Source organism: Nothobranchius furzeri, chromosome 8, assembly GCF_043380555.1.
Source record: "Nothobranchius furzeri strain GRZ-AD chromosome 8, NfurGRZ-RIMD1, whole genome shotgun sequence".
Lineage (NCBI taxonomy): Eukaryota > Metazoa > Chordata > Actinopteri > Cyprinodontiformes > Nothobranchiidae > Nothobranchius > Nothobranchius furzeri.
In genome coordinates this window covers 66,225,434-66,241,903 of record NC_091748.1, presented here as the reverse complement: position 1 = coordinate 66,241,903, position 16,470 = coordinate 66,225,434, and the positions used below count along the sequence as shown (strand labels likewise).

General features: G+C 41.6%; 2 protein-coding genes across 2 annotated transcripts in view; both read left to right on the top strand.

Moving 5' to 3' along the window:
- fam163ab (family with sequence similarity 163 member Ab) overlaps positions 1 to 8,998 on the top strand; it is a 37,255-nt gene extending 28,257 nt beyond the window's left edge. The window contains exons 2-5 of the mRNA XM_015970879.3: positions 5,254 to 5,350; positions 5,427 to 5,448; positions 5,896 to 6,010; positions 7,093 to 8,998. Of these exons, the coding sequence (XP_015826365.1) occupies positions 5,918 to 6,010; positions 7,093 to 7,494 (495 nt within the window). The 5' untranslated portion in view covers positions 5,254 to 5,350; positions 5,427 to 5,448; positions 5,896 to 5,917 and the 3' untranslated portion in view covers positions 7,495 to 8,998. The remainder of the gene's footprint in view (positions 1 to 5,253; positions 5,351 to 5,426; positions 5,449 to 5,895; positions 6,011 to 7,092) is intronic.
- A 230-nt stretch (positions 8,999 to 9,228) lies between these two features.
- Positions 9,229 to 16,470, top strand: part of rabgap1l (RAB GTPase activating protein 1-like) — a 124,221-nt gene continuing 116,979 nt past the window's right edge. The window contains exon 1 of the mRNA XM_015970875.3: positions 9,229 to 9,360. The gene's annotated coding sequence lies outside the window, so the exon portion shown is untranslated. The remainder of the gene's footprint in view (positions 9,361 to 16,470) is intronic.

Genomic DNA, 16,470 nt, shown 5'->3' with positions numbered 1-16,470 from the left:
CGACGCCCTTTCCAGTCCTGAGGTCAACGCTCTCCCCAGTCCAGAGGTCGACGCTCTCCAGTCCGGAGGTCGACACTCTCTCCAGTCCAGAGGTCGACGCTCTCCAGTCCGGAGGTCGACGCTCTCTCCAGTCCAGAGGTCGACGCTCTCTCCAGTCCAGAGGTCGACGCTCTCCAGTCCGGAGGTCGACGCTCTCTCCAGTCCAGAGGTCGACGCTCTCCAGTCCGGAGGTCGACGCTCTCTCCAGTCCAGAGGTCGACGCTCTCTCCAGTCCAGAGGTCGACGCTCTCCAGTCCGGAGGTCGACGCTCTCTCCAGTCCAGAGGTCGACGCTCTCTCCAGTCCAGAGGTCGACCAGGGGCGGATTTAGGACTGAAGAAGAACCGGGGCTTAACACACACGTGCACGCACACACACACGCGCGCGCACACACACGTGACACGCACTAGTCAACATCATACATGTCTTGTACCACATAATTTTTAATCTGAAGCTACATATTAAGCATTTTCAGGGCAGAGTATTGTTCCTGTTAGTGTTTAGTGTGAGATGATAGTAAATATTCCCTTTCTTTCTCCAACCAATTTACCTGATAAGCTAACTTTAGGCAAACCAGCAGCACAACAAATATTTTCAAATAAGACTCACAAACCTGAGTCAACAGCAGTCTCATCACAGCTGGGGTTCTGTCGTTGTTCTTTTTTGTCTAAAAAACGTCCTTATGTCCATCTTCACTCATGCGTTCCAGGCAGAGTGTAGAAGAAGCCGGCTGCTGAAGGGCTTCTTCTTCAGTGGTGGAGGCTCAGGCAGGCTGTATACAGACTACTGCCAGCTCCTCCCTCTCTGTTGGACTTTGGTACTGCATGTTACTTCCGCGATTTAGATCCGGGGCTTATGATGAAACATCCGGGGCTTCAGCCCAAGTAGCCGGGCCTAACGCCGCCCCTGAGGTCGACTCTCCTTCGTGTCCAGAGTTCGATGCTCCTTCGTGTCCAGAGGTCGACGTCCCTTCGTGTCCAGAGGTCGACGTTCCTTTGTGTCCAGAGGTCGAGGCTCCTTCGTGTCCATAGGTCGACACTCCCTCGTGTCCAGAGGTCGACGCTCCCTCGTGTCCAGAGGTCGACGCTCCCTCGTGTTCAGAGGTCGACGCTCCCTTGTGTCGAGGTCGACGCTCCCTCGTGTCCAGAGGTCGACGCTCCCTCGTGTCCAGAGGTCGACGCTCCCTCGTGTCGAGGTCGACGTTCCCTTGTGTCCAGAGGTCGACGGTCCCTCGTATCCAGAGGTTGACGCTCCCTCATGTCCAGAGGTCGACGCTCCCTCGTGTCCAGAGGTCGACGTTCCCTCGTGTTCAGAGGTCGGCGTTCCGTCCAGTCCAGAGGTCAATGTTCCCTCCAGTCCAGAGGTCGACGTTCCCTCCAGTACAGAGGTAGGCGTTCCCTCCAGTCCAGAGGTCGACGTTCCCTCCAGTACCGTGGTCGATGTCCCCTCCGGTCCAAAGTTTCCGCCGTCTCCAGTCCCGTGGTCGACTCCGTCTCCAGTCCCGTGGTCGACGCCGTCTCCAGTCCGGTGGTCGATGTCCCCTCCGGTCCAACGTTTCCGCCGTCTCCAGTCCCGTGGTCGACTCCGTCTCCAGTCCCGTGGTCGACGCCGTCTCCAGTCCCGTGGTCGACGCCGTCTCCAGTCCCGTGGTCGACGCCATCTCCAGTCCCGTGGTCGACGCCATCTCCAGCCCGGTGGTCGACGCCACCTCCAGCCCGGTGGTTGACGTCGCCTCCAGCCCAGTGGTCGACGCCGCCGCCTCCAGCCCAGAGGTCGACGCCACCGCCTCCAGCCCAGAGGTCGACGCCGCCGCCTCCAGCCCAGAGGTCGACGCCACCGCCTCCAGCCCAGAGATCGACGCCACCGCCTCCAGCCCAGAGGTCGACGCCGCCGCCTCCAGCCCAGAGGTTGTCGCCGCCGCCTCCAGCCCAGAGGTCGTCACCACCGCCTCCAGTCCAAAAGTCAAGGACGTCTCCTCCAGCGTCTCTGCCTCCAGTCACCGCCGGTCCTGCCCTCGCCAGACGCAGGCCCCCAAGAGCCCGTCGTCGTCACCTCCTCCTCTGCCGCAGACGCAGGTCCCCAAGAGCCCGTCGTCACCTCCTCCTCTGCCCCAGACGCAGGCCCCCAGACTCTGCTGGTCCCTGCCTCCTCTCCATCGGCCCCTCTGTCCCTTTTGGCCCTCCCTCCGGGTCCCCCTCCTCCCGCCCTGCTCTGTGTTCCTATGGGCATCTGTAATCCGCCCGGGGGGGGGGGGGGGGGGGGGGGGGAATACTGTCACACCCTGTCCTGTCTCCCCATTCTGTTCAGCCATGTGTCCCTGTTAATTGCTCCCACCTGCCTCTCGTTTTCCAATCACCCAAGCTCCCAGCCCTCTTGTATTTAAACCCCTTCAGTTCTGTGTCTCTTGTTGGATCATTGTTTCTATGTTAGCGTGTTCTCTATTAAAACCTTTAATCATTCCTGTGTGCCTGCTTACCTGCTTCCCTCACCCGCATATGGATCCTTGCATCCGCTTCATTCACCGCCACGCGCTGACAAGATGTGTCATGTCCATTTTCATAAGGCTGTGACAAACAATTAGCCGGTTGCTGGAGCCGCAGCAGGGCCCCACGGCTATACACACGTAGTAAGCTAATATTGCAGAAAAAACATCCCAGTAACAAGTAAAACCATAACAACAGCGGGAGCGACAGATAAGCTGTCCAACATGCTGGCGCCATCTTGCCTTAACGGCAAAGTCTAAATAGCAGGTAAGCCCAAATGTCTTCACTTAACCCTCCCGCAGTCTTTATGGGTGACCCCGCAAAGAAAGTTGACCATTGAGCAGGATTGGTGGTTCATCCCTTGAGGTCCACGTGGCAGGGGTGAGGTGGTGCTCACTCCTCACCCCTGCCACATGGACCCAAGGTATAAACCATCAACCCTGCTCAATGGTCAACTTTCCTTGTGGAGTCACACCCTTTAGGACAATGAGAGGGTTAAAAAAAGCTACTTAACTACTAAAACTTGACAAATTTATTTTAGTTATCTTTTGTGTTTGACTGGTTGTTTTTGATTAAATGCAAGAGAGTGTGGCCTAGACTGACCGCTTACACCTGAAGGACAAGGGCCACACCTTTGAAGATGACAGTGTACATTCTGGACAGAGAAGATAGATGGTTAGAGAGAGGAGTAAAGGACGCTATCAAAGACATTAAACATGAGGCAAGACCTCAGGTTTCACCATTCCAGCACTTACAATGCAGCTCTAAACCTGATTTCAAAACAGTTTGACTCAAGGTCACACCCTCTTGCATCTAATCAAAACAACAAAACAATAGGGAATAATGACATCAATGACTCATCGGGGGTAGGGAGGAGGGGTTTTCAATGGTAGTTTCAGCTCATTAAGGAACAACAGAAAGCTACAGTTTATGAGCTTGACTCTCCCATGTTCCAGTCAAAATTGACAAATCTCCTTGGATAAGTCTTCAAGAAACCAGCGAAGTCCAGTTGCCTTCATTTGAAGCCTTCTGGATGAGCACTGAGGTGTGGACTCGAGTCAGACTCGAGTCATTATTTATTGACTTCTGACTTGACTTGATAAAATCTATAAAGACTTACGACTTTACTCTGACTTGAACGCCAATGACTTGCGACTTGAATCAACCTGCATCTGTTGACTTGATGATGACTTCAGCGCATTTGATATTTTAGCACAAAAGTGGCACGACATGGACAAAAATAACGAATCATTCTTCGTTATGGGTGTGATTTTGTATCGCTAAATGCAGCAGCACTTTGGTTATAATCAATTTCAGTTGCACTTTCTGCTTGTTTGAGCAAATAAATTAAACTTTAAGAAGCTTTATTTCTGGAATTTATTTTTTATCATTGTCATTAAATTAAAGTTGGACAGATGACTTGATTGTGACTTGAAAATTCAAAATTAAGGACTTGGACTTGACTTGGACTTCCACATCAGTGACTTTGGACTCGACTTGGACTGGGTTGTCTTTGACTTGGACTTGAGACTTGACTGGAAAGACTTGTGACTCACTTGTGACTTGCAAAGCAGTGACTTGGTCACACCTCTGGATGAGCATCACGTTTGTTTAATCCAAATTCAAGTTTGATCTAGTGATCGTTCTGGTCTGATAGTGGAATGTTTGTGTGTGAAGTCTGTTCATGTGTGGCTTTTGTTGTGCTGCCACACACAACACACCATGAGACAAATCCTGGTACATCCATGATTTCATGTCACCACATGTGTCGGGTCTCTCAGACAGTTATGAAAGTCTACCTTGTGAACCAAGCTTAAGTAGATCACTGCCATCAAGTGTAATGTAAATTCATGCAAAGGCTAATTCATAACTTGTATGTTGTGGTTTAGCCTTCTATTTACATAGAATTGTATGGTTACATGCTGCAGAAATCAAGCTAGCCATAGCAGCTAACACTTAATATTTATGCTAAACCAACTTTCTAAGTCCAACTGGAAGATATATGTCATGAAGCACTGATGTGGATCACAAGATGACCACATTTACTCTAAATCCAACTTCAAACAGGGTGTTTTATTTGTGTTTCTGCATAAACATCCATAAATATTCAGATTTTCCAGCCCTGACTGAAGGCAGGTGAGGATCAGAACTACCGAATTAACAAAGGATTGTTCTGCTCATCCATCAGAGTTCTGACAAACCTCATTCATCACATCATACTCAATCAGTCACATTTGTTTTTTCTTCTGACTTTCTTTTGTTTTTCTGTTGCTGCACCCACTAAGCTCCCAGCCTCCACACTGGTCTCAGGTCAGACATGTGTTTTATCTGAAGTAACAGATTTCCCTCCCTGGACACGCCTCAGATTGCAGACTACAGTAAAACTACAATCAGCTGTGCCGCTTGCTGATAAATCACATTTACTGCATCTGTCATCTGATGGTGCGCGCGTGTCTGTGTGGGTGAAAGAGACACACTGGTCAACAACATGGCTTTGTTTTTAAAGATTTGGAGATCTGCACATGTGCAGTAATTGTCAGTGTTTTTATTTCTAAATATATCCTCCCCTTTCTGAGCTCAGCGCTCTTAGATGTTCTGAAGGAATTTAACAAAGCATCATCCAAATGTTCTTCTGATGTCTTGATGTCACCCTGTGGAGGAAGACAGGAAGTGCTACTTTAATTAAACTATTATCTGCTTCTTTTTCTCTCCCACTTTCCTTTTCATCCCAGTTGCTCTCATTGGTGTTCTACTGGTGTGATTCTCGTTGTGCAACCCCTGCTATCAGGCTGCTGTTAAAACAACATAACATCCAAACACTCCTCTAATGTAAGTTTGTCTAACTTGCACGTTAATTACTACGTTCCTGTGGGTTTCATTTAAATTTCACTCTTTTTTTTTGCAGGTGTTAAGCAGCTTTGCTGAACGTGAGTATCAGCACGAACAGTTACACACAGACTCAGTGTGGTGATGATATCCTTTATTTACATTTTGTTTTTCATAAATGTATTAAATGTAATTTTTAAAATATTGACACTGTTGTATTGGATGTTGTCACAATAATAAAATAAATGGTAAAAATGAAAAAATATAGAAAGATCATTTTTTAAAAGGCCTGTTTTAGACAAGTAAAGCATGCCTGTTTGCATTATTTTTGATGAAAAATGTTCCTTTTATGATAAACAAACACTTAATATTTGCATTATTTCTGTAATGTTTGTCTTTTGGAGGAAAATTACAAAACAAAAAAACTGAAACGGAAACTAAAACATGTTTTCCACCCAAAAAAATAATAAATGTTAAAGTTTATATTTTCTCTAGTGTGGTTTTAACATGCACCTTGCTGCTGATGTCACTTCCTGTGTCCCTGTCAGAGTTTGATGGAGAGCTGGTCGGATGACAGCTGGAACTGTTGTCATAACTGGAGGAATACTGGCCACAGTGATACTTTTGTGTATCATAGCCGTGCTCTGTTACTGTAGACTCCAGGTAAGACTTCTCATGAGTGCACCACTTTTCCAGATGCAGACTAGACAAACGGGCAGGCATTAAGACTGAGGAGGAAGTCTGCAGAACGGAGGAGATGATACGGGAATGAACAATAGATTTTTTTAATATAAATGGTACAAAGAAACATGAAGACGAGACACTGATAAGGAACCAAAGATCCCGACAGGAATGTTTGATGAAACCGTAGCAATCTGATGCTAAGTTGTGAAACATAACAAGGCTGGAAGAAATGTAAAATTCAGAAGAAACGGGGTGTAATGTATATAACACAATAAAAACACATCAGCTTAAATTGGAAATATGAGTCAGGCGTTTTGACGAATGTGTTTATTTTAGATGGCAATAAACACTGGGGCTGTTTAACCTTAAAGGTGTGGAACACTGGAAAGAAACATGTCTATCTTTTTTCTGATTATAATCAGTCACTGTGAGTTTAACATTCAGGCTGAACATGAAAATGTTCTCCTACACCTCCCTCCTGCATTAGCTTCTAATAGCTTCTGGTGAACATCTAGGATTAGAAAAGCCTGACAGATCGATGTCACTCTGTTATTTAACATTCATGAGCTCACCAGTCATGTGACAGGAAAAGCTGTTATTGGTTTAGCGTCCAGGAAACAGCAGAGAACATTTCGGCTAGTAGAAGCTAACCATTTGCATTAGCAACTCCACCACACAGTAGAACTCCTCCAAGCTTGTGTTATTTGTGGAGATAAAACATCAAACTGAGTCAGTGGTAGAGTTGTGCTCCTGTTAGCCAATCAGAGGCAAGATGACAGAATATCAGGATGTAAGACTCAAAATCCTGTCATCAGAAGCTACTCTTTCTTTCTTTCCTTTCTTTTAGAGACCACTGCAAAAGTATTGATTAAACAAGTGCGCCATACCTTTAACGATGAGTCTAACATCAAAGAAAACAAATGTTTGAATTGGCTAAAAACATTATATATGGGTCCTCCTAGTAGATGTATTAGTTTGCAGAGTAAATCACATTTTTAAATTATGATCGTTTTTTAGTTTTGAATGAAACCAAAATTCTAAATGAGCCTCTTTCTCTGTAGTACTACTGCTGTAAGAAGAATGGGTCTGACAGTGGCTCCGTCTCTCAGCAACACTTTGCCTGCAACGCCTGCAGCATCACCGGCCTGGACGGACCGATCATCACCCCACTGTCCCTGTCTCCGCTGGAGCCGCCCAAATCCTTCAACCCCACCCAACCTGCCGCTGTGGGGCAACGCCGCTACTGCCCCACCTGCTCACCCTACAACTCACCCTATTACATTCGCACCACTGATGAGATGCGTAACGGCGGCGAGCGCGTCACCTACATGCCCACGCACTACGACAACCAGGCACTGTCGATGCCGCTGCCTGCCATCAGAGGCTCCCTGCTGAGGGACGCTCCGCGGGGCCGCCCTCCTGATTTCTACACCAACACCCGAGCCATCAGCACAGAGGTGTGACCGCCTCATGTTCCCACCACCCTCTCCCTCTCTCTCAACACACCAGCACCACCATCGAGACAACCACAAATGTCAAATCTGGCTGGAAACATTGGTTTATGATGGATTAAACTGGGAATTTTCTTTGCCAGGTGCGGGCAATAAAATAACTGATCCCTTTCAATCTTTTTTTATTATTAAATTATAACATTAAATCTTATTCATGTTCACAAAAAGTAACATTTTAGTGACAGATAGCAGATGAACCATATCCCTTTATGCTCCCACGTGAAGGAGAAGCCTGTCGACTGTTATTGTACCTTTTCTTGCTGAGGGCTAAATTATTTCATGTTTGATTTTTGCTGCATATCTTCCTGAAATGTAATGAAGTAAAACTCATAGCAGTTTTGCAAAAACAAGCAAAAAGAGAGGTTGATATATCTTTTTTTAGGTGAGTAACAGAGAGTGTGCTGGTGGGGACATCTGGAGAGTTCTCTATGCAAGCTTTCCAGCAAACATCTCATCTCCAGCCATCTCCTTTCCATACATTCTCATGTCACTGAATATATTTAAGAAACACTGCAAACACAGACGTGAGAGATGGACACGCATTAAAAAAACTGGACTATGGAAGTGTGACAGAGCCTGAGCCCAAAAAGTGGGATGCTGGAAGAGAACTTTCTTTTACTGACACGGTTGCAACAAGTTGTGTAAATATCCACTTAGAAGCAATCTCTCAATGCCAATGTGTTTTTGAAGGGGAGTGATGCACGCTGGGCTTCAAACATGAGTTTTGTGCTATTTTGTCTACACACTGACTCTCTACTGCTCTTTAAAACCCATGGAATATCTTTTTTTACATTGTGTCACAAACGGTGTTCTCATTGGTGTGACCAAATCTGTTTCAGTACTCCTTTTACACAACATTGCTTGCCATAGTTTTCTGTGATTCTGGTCTTTCTATTTCTCTGTACAGCATAATTCAGGAATTGAAGCTAAATAAGTGGTGCAATAAGTTCTCATGACTTGCAAGTTAGAAAATGTGTTTAGACGGCGTTGATTCTCAAGTTAGCAAAAAGACACTAGTTTTTTCCCCTCTGTAGTAAAAGAAATTAAATGAATCTGTCAGTAGAAACTTCAAATTTTCGTCTTTTTCAAGACTAAATCATCAAATGATTTTGAATGCTGTAATTGTTTTCCTTTTCTTACAATTTTTTTCTCTATGATTAAAAAACTGTTTATTAATAATATTGATCCATAAAAATCCTTTGGTGGGTGCATTCTGTAATGTACAACTGGCATTTCCTGAATTTTTGCCTACTGAAACAGCTTGTCATTGATTTATTTTAGCATTGTTGTAACTATCTATTTTATATGTACTTAACATGTTATATTTAGAAATTAAAGAATGATTTTCAAAATCGTGACTGAAAAGACGTTGTGTGTGGTAAATACAAAAATTGTAATATTTAGCCAATTGATGTCAAATTTTGACAATTAAAGATTTGTAACTCCTTGAATTGAACGTTTGCCTCATTTTTGACTAACATACTCACAGTGATGGATGATTAATTGTAAATGAATATAATTGACGCCAACATTTATATTTATTCCATTTAGTTTGTGACTAATTTGTATTTATTTATTTAAATAATGTCGTCATATGAAATTCATTTTATGTTAATACATTTTTCCAAAAACACGCACACGAGTGCACTGCATGTGTGACGTTTAGGACCTGAGACGTTATTGCGCATGCGTGACCCATCCTGTACCCGGAAGACGTATTGCTAAACCTGTGCCTAACCCCGAGTAAATCATCTGTTTAAACACAGACGATCTTCGTTGCAACTATTCTGACAAGCAAATCAACAAAGCGCCAAAAAAGTGAGTTGACAGCTTTGTAATCGATATCTACGATCCTATCTGATGCATAAGTACGTGCAGGCAGAGATGTAGTGTTGTTTCCGCTCTTGCCTAAAGGCATTTTCCTCCGGAGACGAGTGGGGTGTAGCGGTATAGCTTCTCAACATGATAGTGGCCAACTGTATTGGACTTCGAGCTAGCGTTAGCCACACTTAGCTTAAGCTTACTGTTCTGTTCTCCTCTCATACACGGGCACTTCCTGTTTAGCCCCGGTCCACCTGTCTCACGTCTGGTAAATAAATTGACATGTCAAAGGTGTCTGTTGTTAAAACGGCGGCGACACAAACAGCTGTTGGGGACTCGGGAGGTAGATAGCTTGCTGCTTGTATTGTTTACGTTAAGTTAGCAGTTGTGAGATCAATCTGTCTCTTTCCCTAATGTCTGCTTTACAAATACAAATACGTGTTTTCCATGGGCTACCACGCAAATGTATTTTAACCTTCTAACTGCCAAAACAGCTGATTTAAGAGGAAAGCTGCCTGGTCGTATGCATATGTCATATTTCTATCATGCCCAGGCCTATAGACATGAACAGTTTGCTTCAGTAAATCATTTAACTAGATACTTGTGGTCAGATGAACATCTGGACATCAGCACGATCATTTCTGTCTGGTTTTGGGACAATTACCTGCCAGTCTAAAAGACTTTACAGATGTTTATGACCTCTTCACACTAACGTGGCTGCAGCTGTTGTCCCACTATCATAATATCTTACTTTTTGTAGATCAGTACTAAGACAAATATCTAGATCACAGCTGAGTCTTTACCTTAGAGAATCAAAATTTAAGGGTTGCCACATAATTGAAATAAAGCTGTGTCACAATACTTTTGAAATAATTGCTATGCTAGGTCTTTCACAAAGATACAGTGTACTTTCCCTTCATAATCAGATAGATAGATGAAGTTGTTTTATTCCAATGTTGCAGCAATCAGTTGTAAAGGGTTAATTTCCATATTATTTAATGAACCATAAGATTCCACAGTAAATATGAAATCAATCTTATGGATCTTTGGGTACTTTTAACCAGAAGATTGGAAATTTTTATTGCAGGGATTATGTAAAACTTCATATTAACTGAGAGTATTCAAATCCTAACATACTGGTAGAAAATAATCCATAACGGTAGAAATTTTGTTTGTGCAGTTACTGCAGTTTGCTGCAAATGCCAGTCAGAGCCAGTCATAATGTCATGGGTAATTTTAGATCAGTGTTTCAGGTTCGTCGTTGTCAGCGAATCCAGTTATCAGACATCAGAAAAATATTTGAATTTAAATTATGATGCATTGCAACAAAAAACTGATTATTCAAAATTTTCAGTAGATTATTTTATTTTAAACACCACCCTGTTGGAGATCTGACCCACTTTTTTATGCGTTCTGGAAATGGCCATCTTTTCTTTCTTGCTGTTGAAATTTGCAAAGTAATTTAAAGGAAATTTTGAAAGAAGGTTAAAATGATACATTGTGACTATATCTACTAAACGTTTATTGTTCTAAAATCATTTTTAGGCTAACTAATAACTTTTTTTCTCTTACAAAATAACAAAACCAATCATTTTTTTAGATCGTTGTAATGGTAATGTGTATTTAATGATTATTTTGGGGGGAAATTCAATGTTTTAAGGTTTTAGCTTGCTACATGTTTAGTGTTTCTGGATCTTTTTTACCTTAGATAATTGCTTTTAATTGTAGGGTGATGACACGCTGTCAGCAAACATCACTAAACAGTAATTAGTAAGGGTCTGTTAGCCGGCGTGCTGGTTTGTCACGAGCTGCTTTCACATGAAACTCATTTCTTTCTCATTAAGCAACATTTCACAACCATCCAGAGCATCAACAAGTAGATCAGGAAGAATGAGTCTAATAATTGCATCACTATATCTTTGTTCAGCTATGCTGACTTTACATATTGTAGGTTACTGTACTTTTCCATCATAGCTGTAACCAAACATGTGACATAAACAAAACAACAAACTACATTCGACTATGAAAACGGTGTGTGGTTGTAGGCACAACAGGAAGTGATTTAATGACCGGTGTTAGGTGTAAAACAACCAGCGTGTTGTTAATGTAGTGGGTTGTAAAATGTAAAATCAAAAACGTTCAGTGGGACGGTGTAGATTCACTTTTATTCATCTCACTCGGTGGGTAGGCCGGCTTGTGAGTAAATAAAGGTGAGGTGGTTGGTCTTTTTTAGTTACAAATATGCTTTTTGTTGAATGAAATAAACTCCCAGTCCTGGCAGACGTACCGTCACACCCTGATTCTTCAAAAGAGTCGTTAGTGGAGCAAACTGCCTGCAGCTAAACCTTAAATTTACTTCCTCAGTCCATTTCTTTTTACCAAATACTGCTTTAAAAATCAGACTTGCTTAACCATGAAGGAATAGTGAGATATTTTTTCTAACACACTTGTGTTTAGTTAAAAAATTAAGAATAAAGCGGTTTCAAAACCCTACGGAAACAAATTCTTTTGAAGCTGATTTATTATTTGAATACCAGCTTGTCCCTAACCCACGTACATGTAATGGCTCGTTCGTCCATAGTAACCTTTCTGTCATGATGCTCCAAACTGAGATTGTTTAGACTCTCCTGGTTATCAGAGACCATGCTGGATTAAGCTCTAATGGAAAAGCTACTGTTAGCTTTCCTCCAGTGGGTGGTGCATGTTTATCAACCACACTGGCCTGTCATTGTTTCCATGCAGACACAAACTGGCAGCACTAACTGGGCCTGGACTGGAGGGACAGGCTGCTAATGACTGGGTGCAAGTTTGCTGCTGAGGAAAAGCCTGCGTGACCACATTAGCATGGCATCATTTAGACAGGAAGTAGGATATTTTATATTTATGCTCAAAAAATCTAATTTTAAAAAGGGGCACTTTCCATTTCCACTGATGTTTGCATTGGATAGCCGGTTTTAGATATCAAGGTCATGGTCATGCCTATATGTGCTGCTGATTGTTTTGGCTGGTTTTCACAGCCGATATCGAGATGTTTTCCACTAAAGTTGCATATTAAATGTAACTAATGACAACAGTAGATGGACAGAATGTCTGAACTTAACATTTAACCCAATGTTGATGACCTTTATTTTTATGCACTGTTCAGTATTAAAACCAAACATGTAACCAAAGTTAGTCAAACAAATCAATTAACTAACTGACCAAGTATTTATATTAAAAAAAGGCTAAATAAAAACAATGTCAGCTTGTTTTAGAGCATTTATTAAGCAGATGTTTTTCAGGAATGTGAATATACATTTAAATTAATTTAAACTTTAGAGCATAAAAAAAAATCTAATTGAAAAATGTCCAATATAAAATGAAAACAAAATAAAACAGTTGAAAACACAATAGCAACCTGCTAAAACACACCAGCAACATCCAAAGAACATTCAGTCTTTTTTACTTTTGTAATAATAATTGTTGCTTCATGTAAATTATAAATGAAATATTTTAGTTCTTTTCACTTAGCAGCAGCATAATGGATAATTCCACACTTTCTATCTGGGTATCTGTGGATGTGCCTGACTTTAAAACACAAGTCACCCCCTACAAGAAACTTACTTCACTCCCACTTCATGTTTGAAAAATGCAACAAATGCTGTTGCCTGGCAGACCGAGAGGGCAGAGCGGCTAACAAATACACACAAACAGGCTCACAACAGCATTATTACATCATAACGTACTAGCTAACGTCATAGTGTAACTCTTAGCCAATAGCGGTGACAGATTTTAATTCAAATGTAAGTGCAGAGTTTTTACCTGACGACGGCGCAACACTGACAGTTTTAGGCAGAATATTTAAATTTTAACTAAGATGCACTAAAGGACCATATCATTGACTACATGTGTCTACAGCACAATTAGGCTCTCGTTTATATAGTTTATCAGTAATAAAACAGTTGATTTGGGGGTGACTTGCTCTTTAAATAGGCTTTACTAAAGAGAGATATCAGCCAGTACAAAAATGGTAAATAAAGATCAGGTGTATGTGCCGACTGATATCACTGTATAGTCATTTGAGTTTATTTTAATTGTAAATCACCTCTTATGACTCGTGTAGGTTATCGTTTTCTTATACTAGCTCTGCTGCATTGTCTGTGGTGAGTGAAGGGCCATCGGATGTCTTGCATCGTCAATATTTAGTTACCAGCATTAATCACTAGTTCGGTAAACAAAGCGAGCCGTTCAAGAGCTTCAAGAAAACCAAAGGAGTCTCGTGGTCTAAGCGACAAAGTTACCCAGCGTTCCCTCTCACCATTCCAGCCATTTTCTGGCTTCCTTCTCACAGCTGCTCCTTTCAGAAACGACGTTGGCCGTGTATATTGTGTTTTTTTGTTTACAGTAGTTTATATAATTGAATAGTTAAGCACATGACCGCGTTGCTTTCTGCATGCATGTTTGTGTAGAGATGTCAAGAGTTTGATTTGTCTTGTTCTGAGTGGATGAATGCCTTGTCTGTGCATGTATTCATGCCATTGTGTGTGAGTGAATGGCTTGTTCATGCATTCATGTACTCTACATCTGAATGTGCTTTTCTCTCTCTATGCAGACCCCAGCTTGGGTAACAAACAATGTTCACAATGAAGTATATTTATTAAAAATCATATTTAGGTTGTGACACTTGTAGCAAATGGAGGCATTTAGGGTCTGAAGAAAATGAGTATTATGAAAAAGTACATCTTCATGTTTTGTAACAATGCTATAGTCAGGAGTTCTTTAATTTTATTTTTTTTACACCAAAATGTGTTTGTTTCTGTTTTAGCTGACACCTAATGTCAACATTAAATGAGCCAGAAAGCAACATGTTGAGTAAATGGACTCAACTTGTTGACTCAGAGATCCTCATTCTTACAGTGCTGAACTCACATAGATGAAAACAAGTGATTTAAAACCGGCTAAGCTACTTTTATGGCTACATTGCTTTTTTGTGAACATGACACTCATGCTTTTTCCTTCCATCTCAGTGGGGTAGTTGGTATGTTGTACATCCACCTCAGGGAGGAAAATAGTTCACAAATATGATTATAATGAGCACACAGCAGCTTCCAATGAGCAACAATAAAGTTATAAATATAAATGGAACAGAGTCCAACCAGTATCAAAACAAAGCTGTAAGTCTGAGAAGCCAGTCTGATTTAAAGGGGTCCAATGACTTTATTTTATAATTGGAAACAGTTCTTTAAAAGGAACTGGCTATGAGGACGTGTATGCCCTAATAAGCCACACTTTTTCTGTTGTACCAAACTATGTTGTTATAAACACACAAAGTATTGCTGTTTATTTATAAATCTATACTATTTTGTACATTTTTTGACATACGTAGGACACCATGTTTTCTGCAAATAATTGAAATGGGTATATATTTGTTTTTTGTTAAGTTGCCTAATAATTATGCACAGTAATAGTCACCTGCACACACAGATGTCCCCCTAAAATAGCTAAAACTAAAAACAAACTAAAAACTACTTCCAAAAACATTCAGCTTTGATATTAATGAGTTTTTTCGGGTTCATTGAGAACATGGTTGTTGTTCAATAATAAAATTATTCCTCAAATATACAACTTGCCTAATAATTCTGCACTCCCTATACATCAGGAATGTTGTTTGTGCAGTGTGTACAGGTGTCAGATGACACTAACCCCATCTTGAACATCTGATGACCTGTATAGTGTACTCTGTGTGACACCTGTACACGGTCATAGTTACGACCGTTCAACTGTCATTAAATGTCCGAATGTTTGCCGGGCAGTGTTTTAAAAAGTGTACATTAATAAGCTAAATGGCTTTAACCTTATAAAATTATTATTTTTTTGATACTGGAAAAATACATACTGAAATAAAACTACTGATTGTAAACTTTATGCTTGTGGTTGTACTTAAATAGAGTGACTAGAGCATGAGCATTACAATATGAGTAATTAATACACCGGGAAGGCCCTTAGAGTGGTGGTGGTGGTTAGGGTTAGGGTTAGGGTTAGGCTAACCCTAACCCTAACCCTAAACAATAGACTTGTGGGTGTAGGTCTGTTTTAAAAGTTCTTGCCCCATGAATGTATTGTTTCTTTTTTTCAGCATTTAATTGACAAATTATCCTTTCAAATAATTAATTTATGAGTTACATCGTTGTCCATTTAGAATTCTTGAATGGACTGAGTCAATTTTGGTGCACTTTACTTACTTCAAAACATGTTTTTTTTTATTTTAATGATGCATATGAATAATTTTAATGTTAATTTATTTAAATATTGCACCTTTGGGCATACATATTTTGTTGTCTTGTTAATTATGAACATCTCGATCAACATGTATTCAATTTCTTTAGGTTTGCATCATATGACATCCTGATTCACATTTGTGCATGCTTCTGAGCTTTCTACCATCCATGGTCTGTGTTTCACGGGCACATAGAGACCCCATATTTACAGGCCATATGCTGCAACCTATCAACAAGTTATTTCTATTCTTTCATTACCTCACCCTTGTTTCCAAAAAACGGGACCTTGCTGGATAGTAACATCATGGAGCAAGTATTTGTTCACAGTACTTGGCTCAGTGAGGATCTGTATACAAAAGGAGGAGATACTCAGAAATCTGTCTGCAGATTGTTACAACCCAGTCTAGGAGTGGTGGGCTGTAACAAGAAAGGAGACCAAACAGAGGAGTGGGGGTTTAACAACTGATTTATTTAACCAAAGTAAGGATTTTAAGCAAGTTAATGAACAGAAAATGGCCAGTGAGGACTCTCCACCACACAGGAGAGACCCAGTGAAAGCAGAAAAACAGTAGGCTTTATAGGCAGCACCACACCCTGACCCCAGGTGCCTCGAAGGCTGCTTAAGGAGCTGCCTGTAACGGAAGAAAAAACACAAACACAAATGAAAACCCAATGAAACGGTGGGGGCATCACAACATGTTCAGGACTACCCAAACACCAGTAATTCTTGACTGCACTGAGCTGAGGTGTCAATGGCCATCTTCCCCTCTCTTCCATAGTCATATGCTTTCCTCAAGTTCAACTGCACTTCCAGCAAACATTCGGACATTTAATGACAGTTGACCGGTCA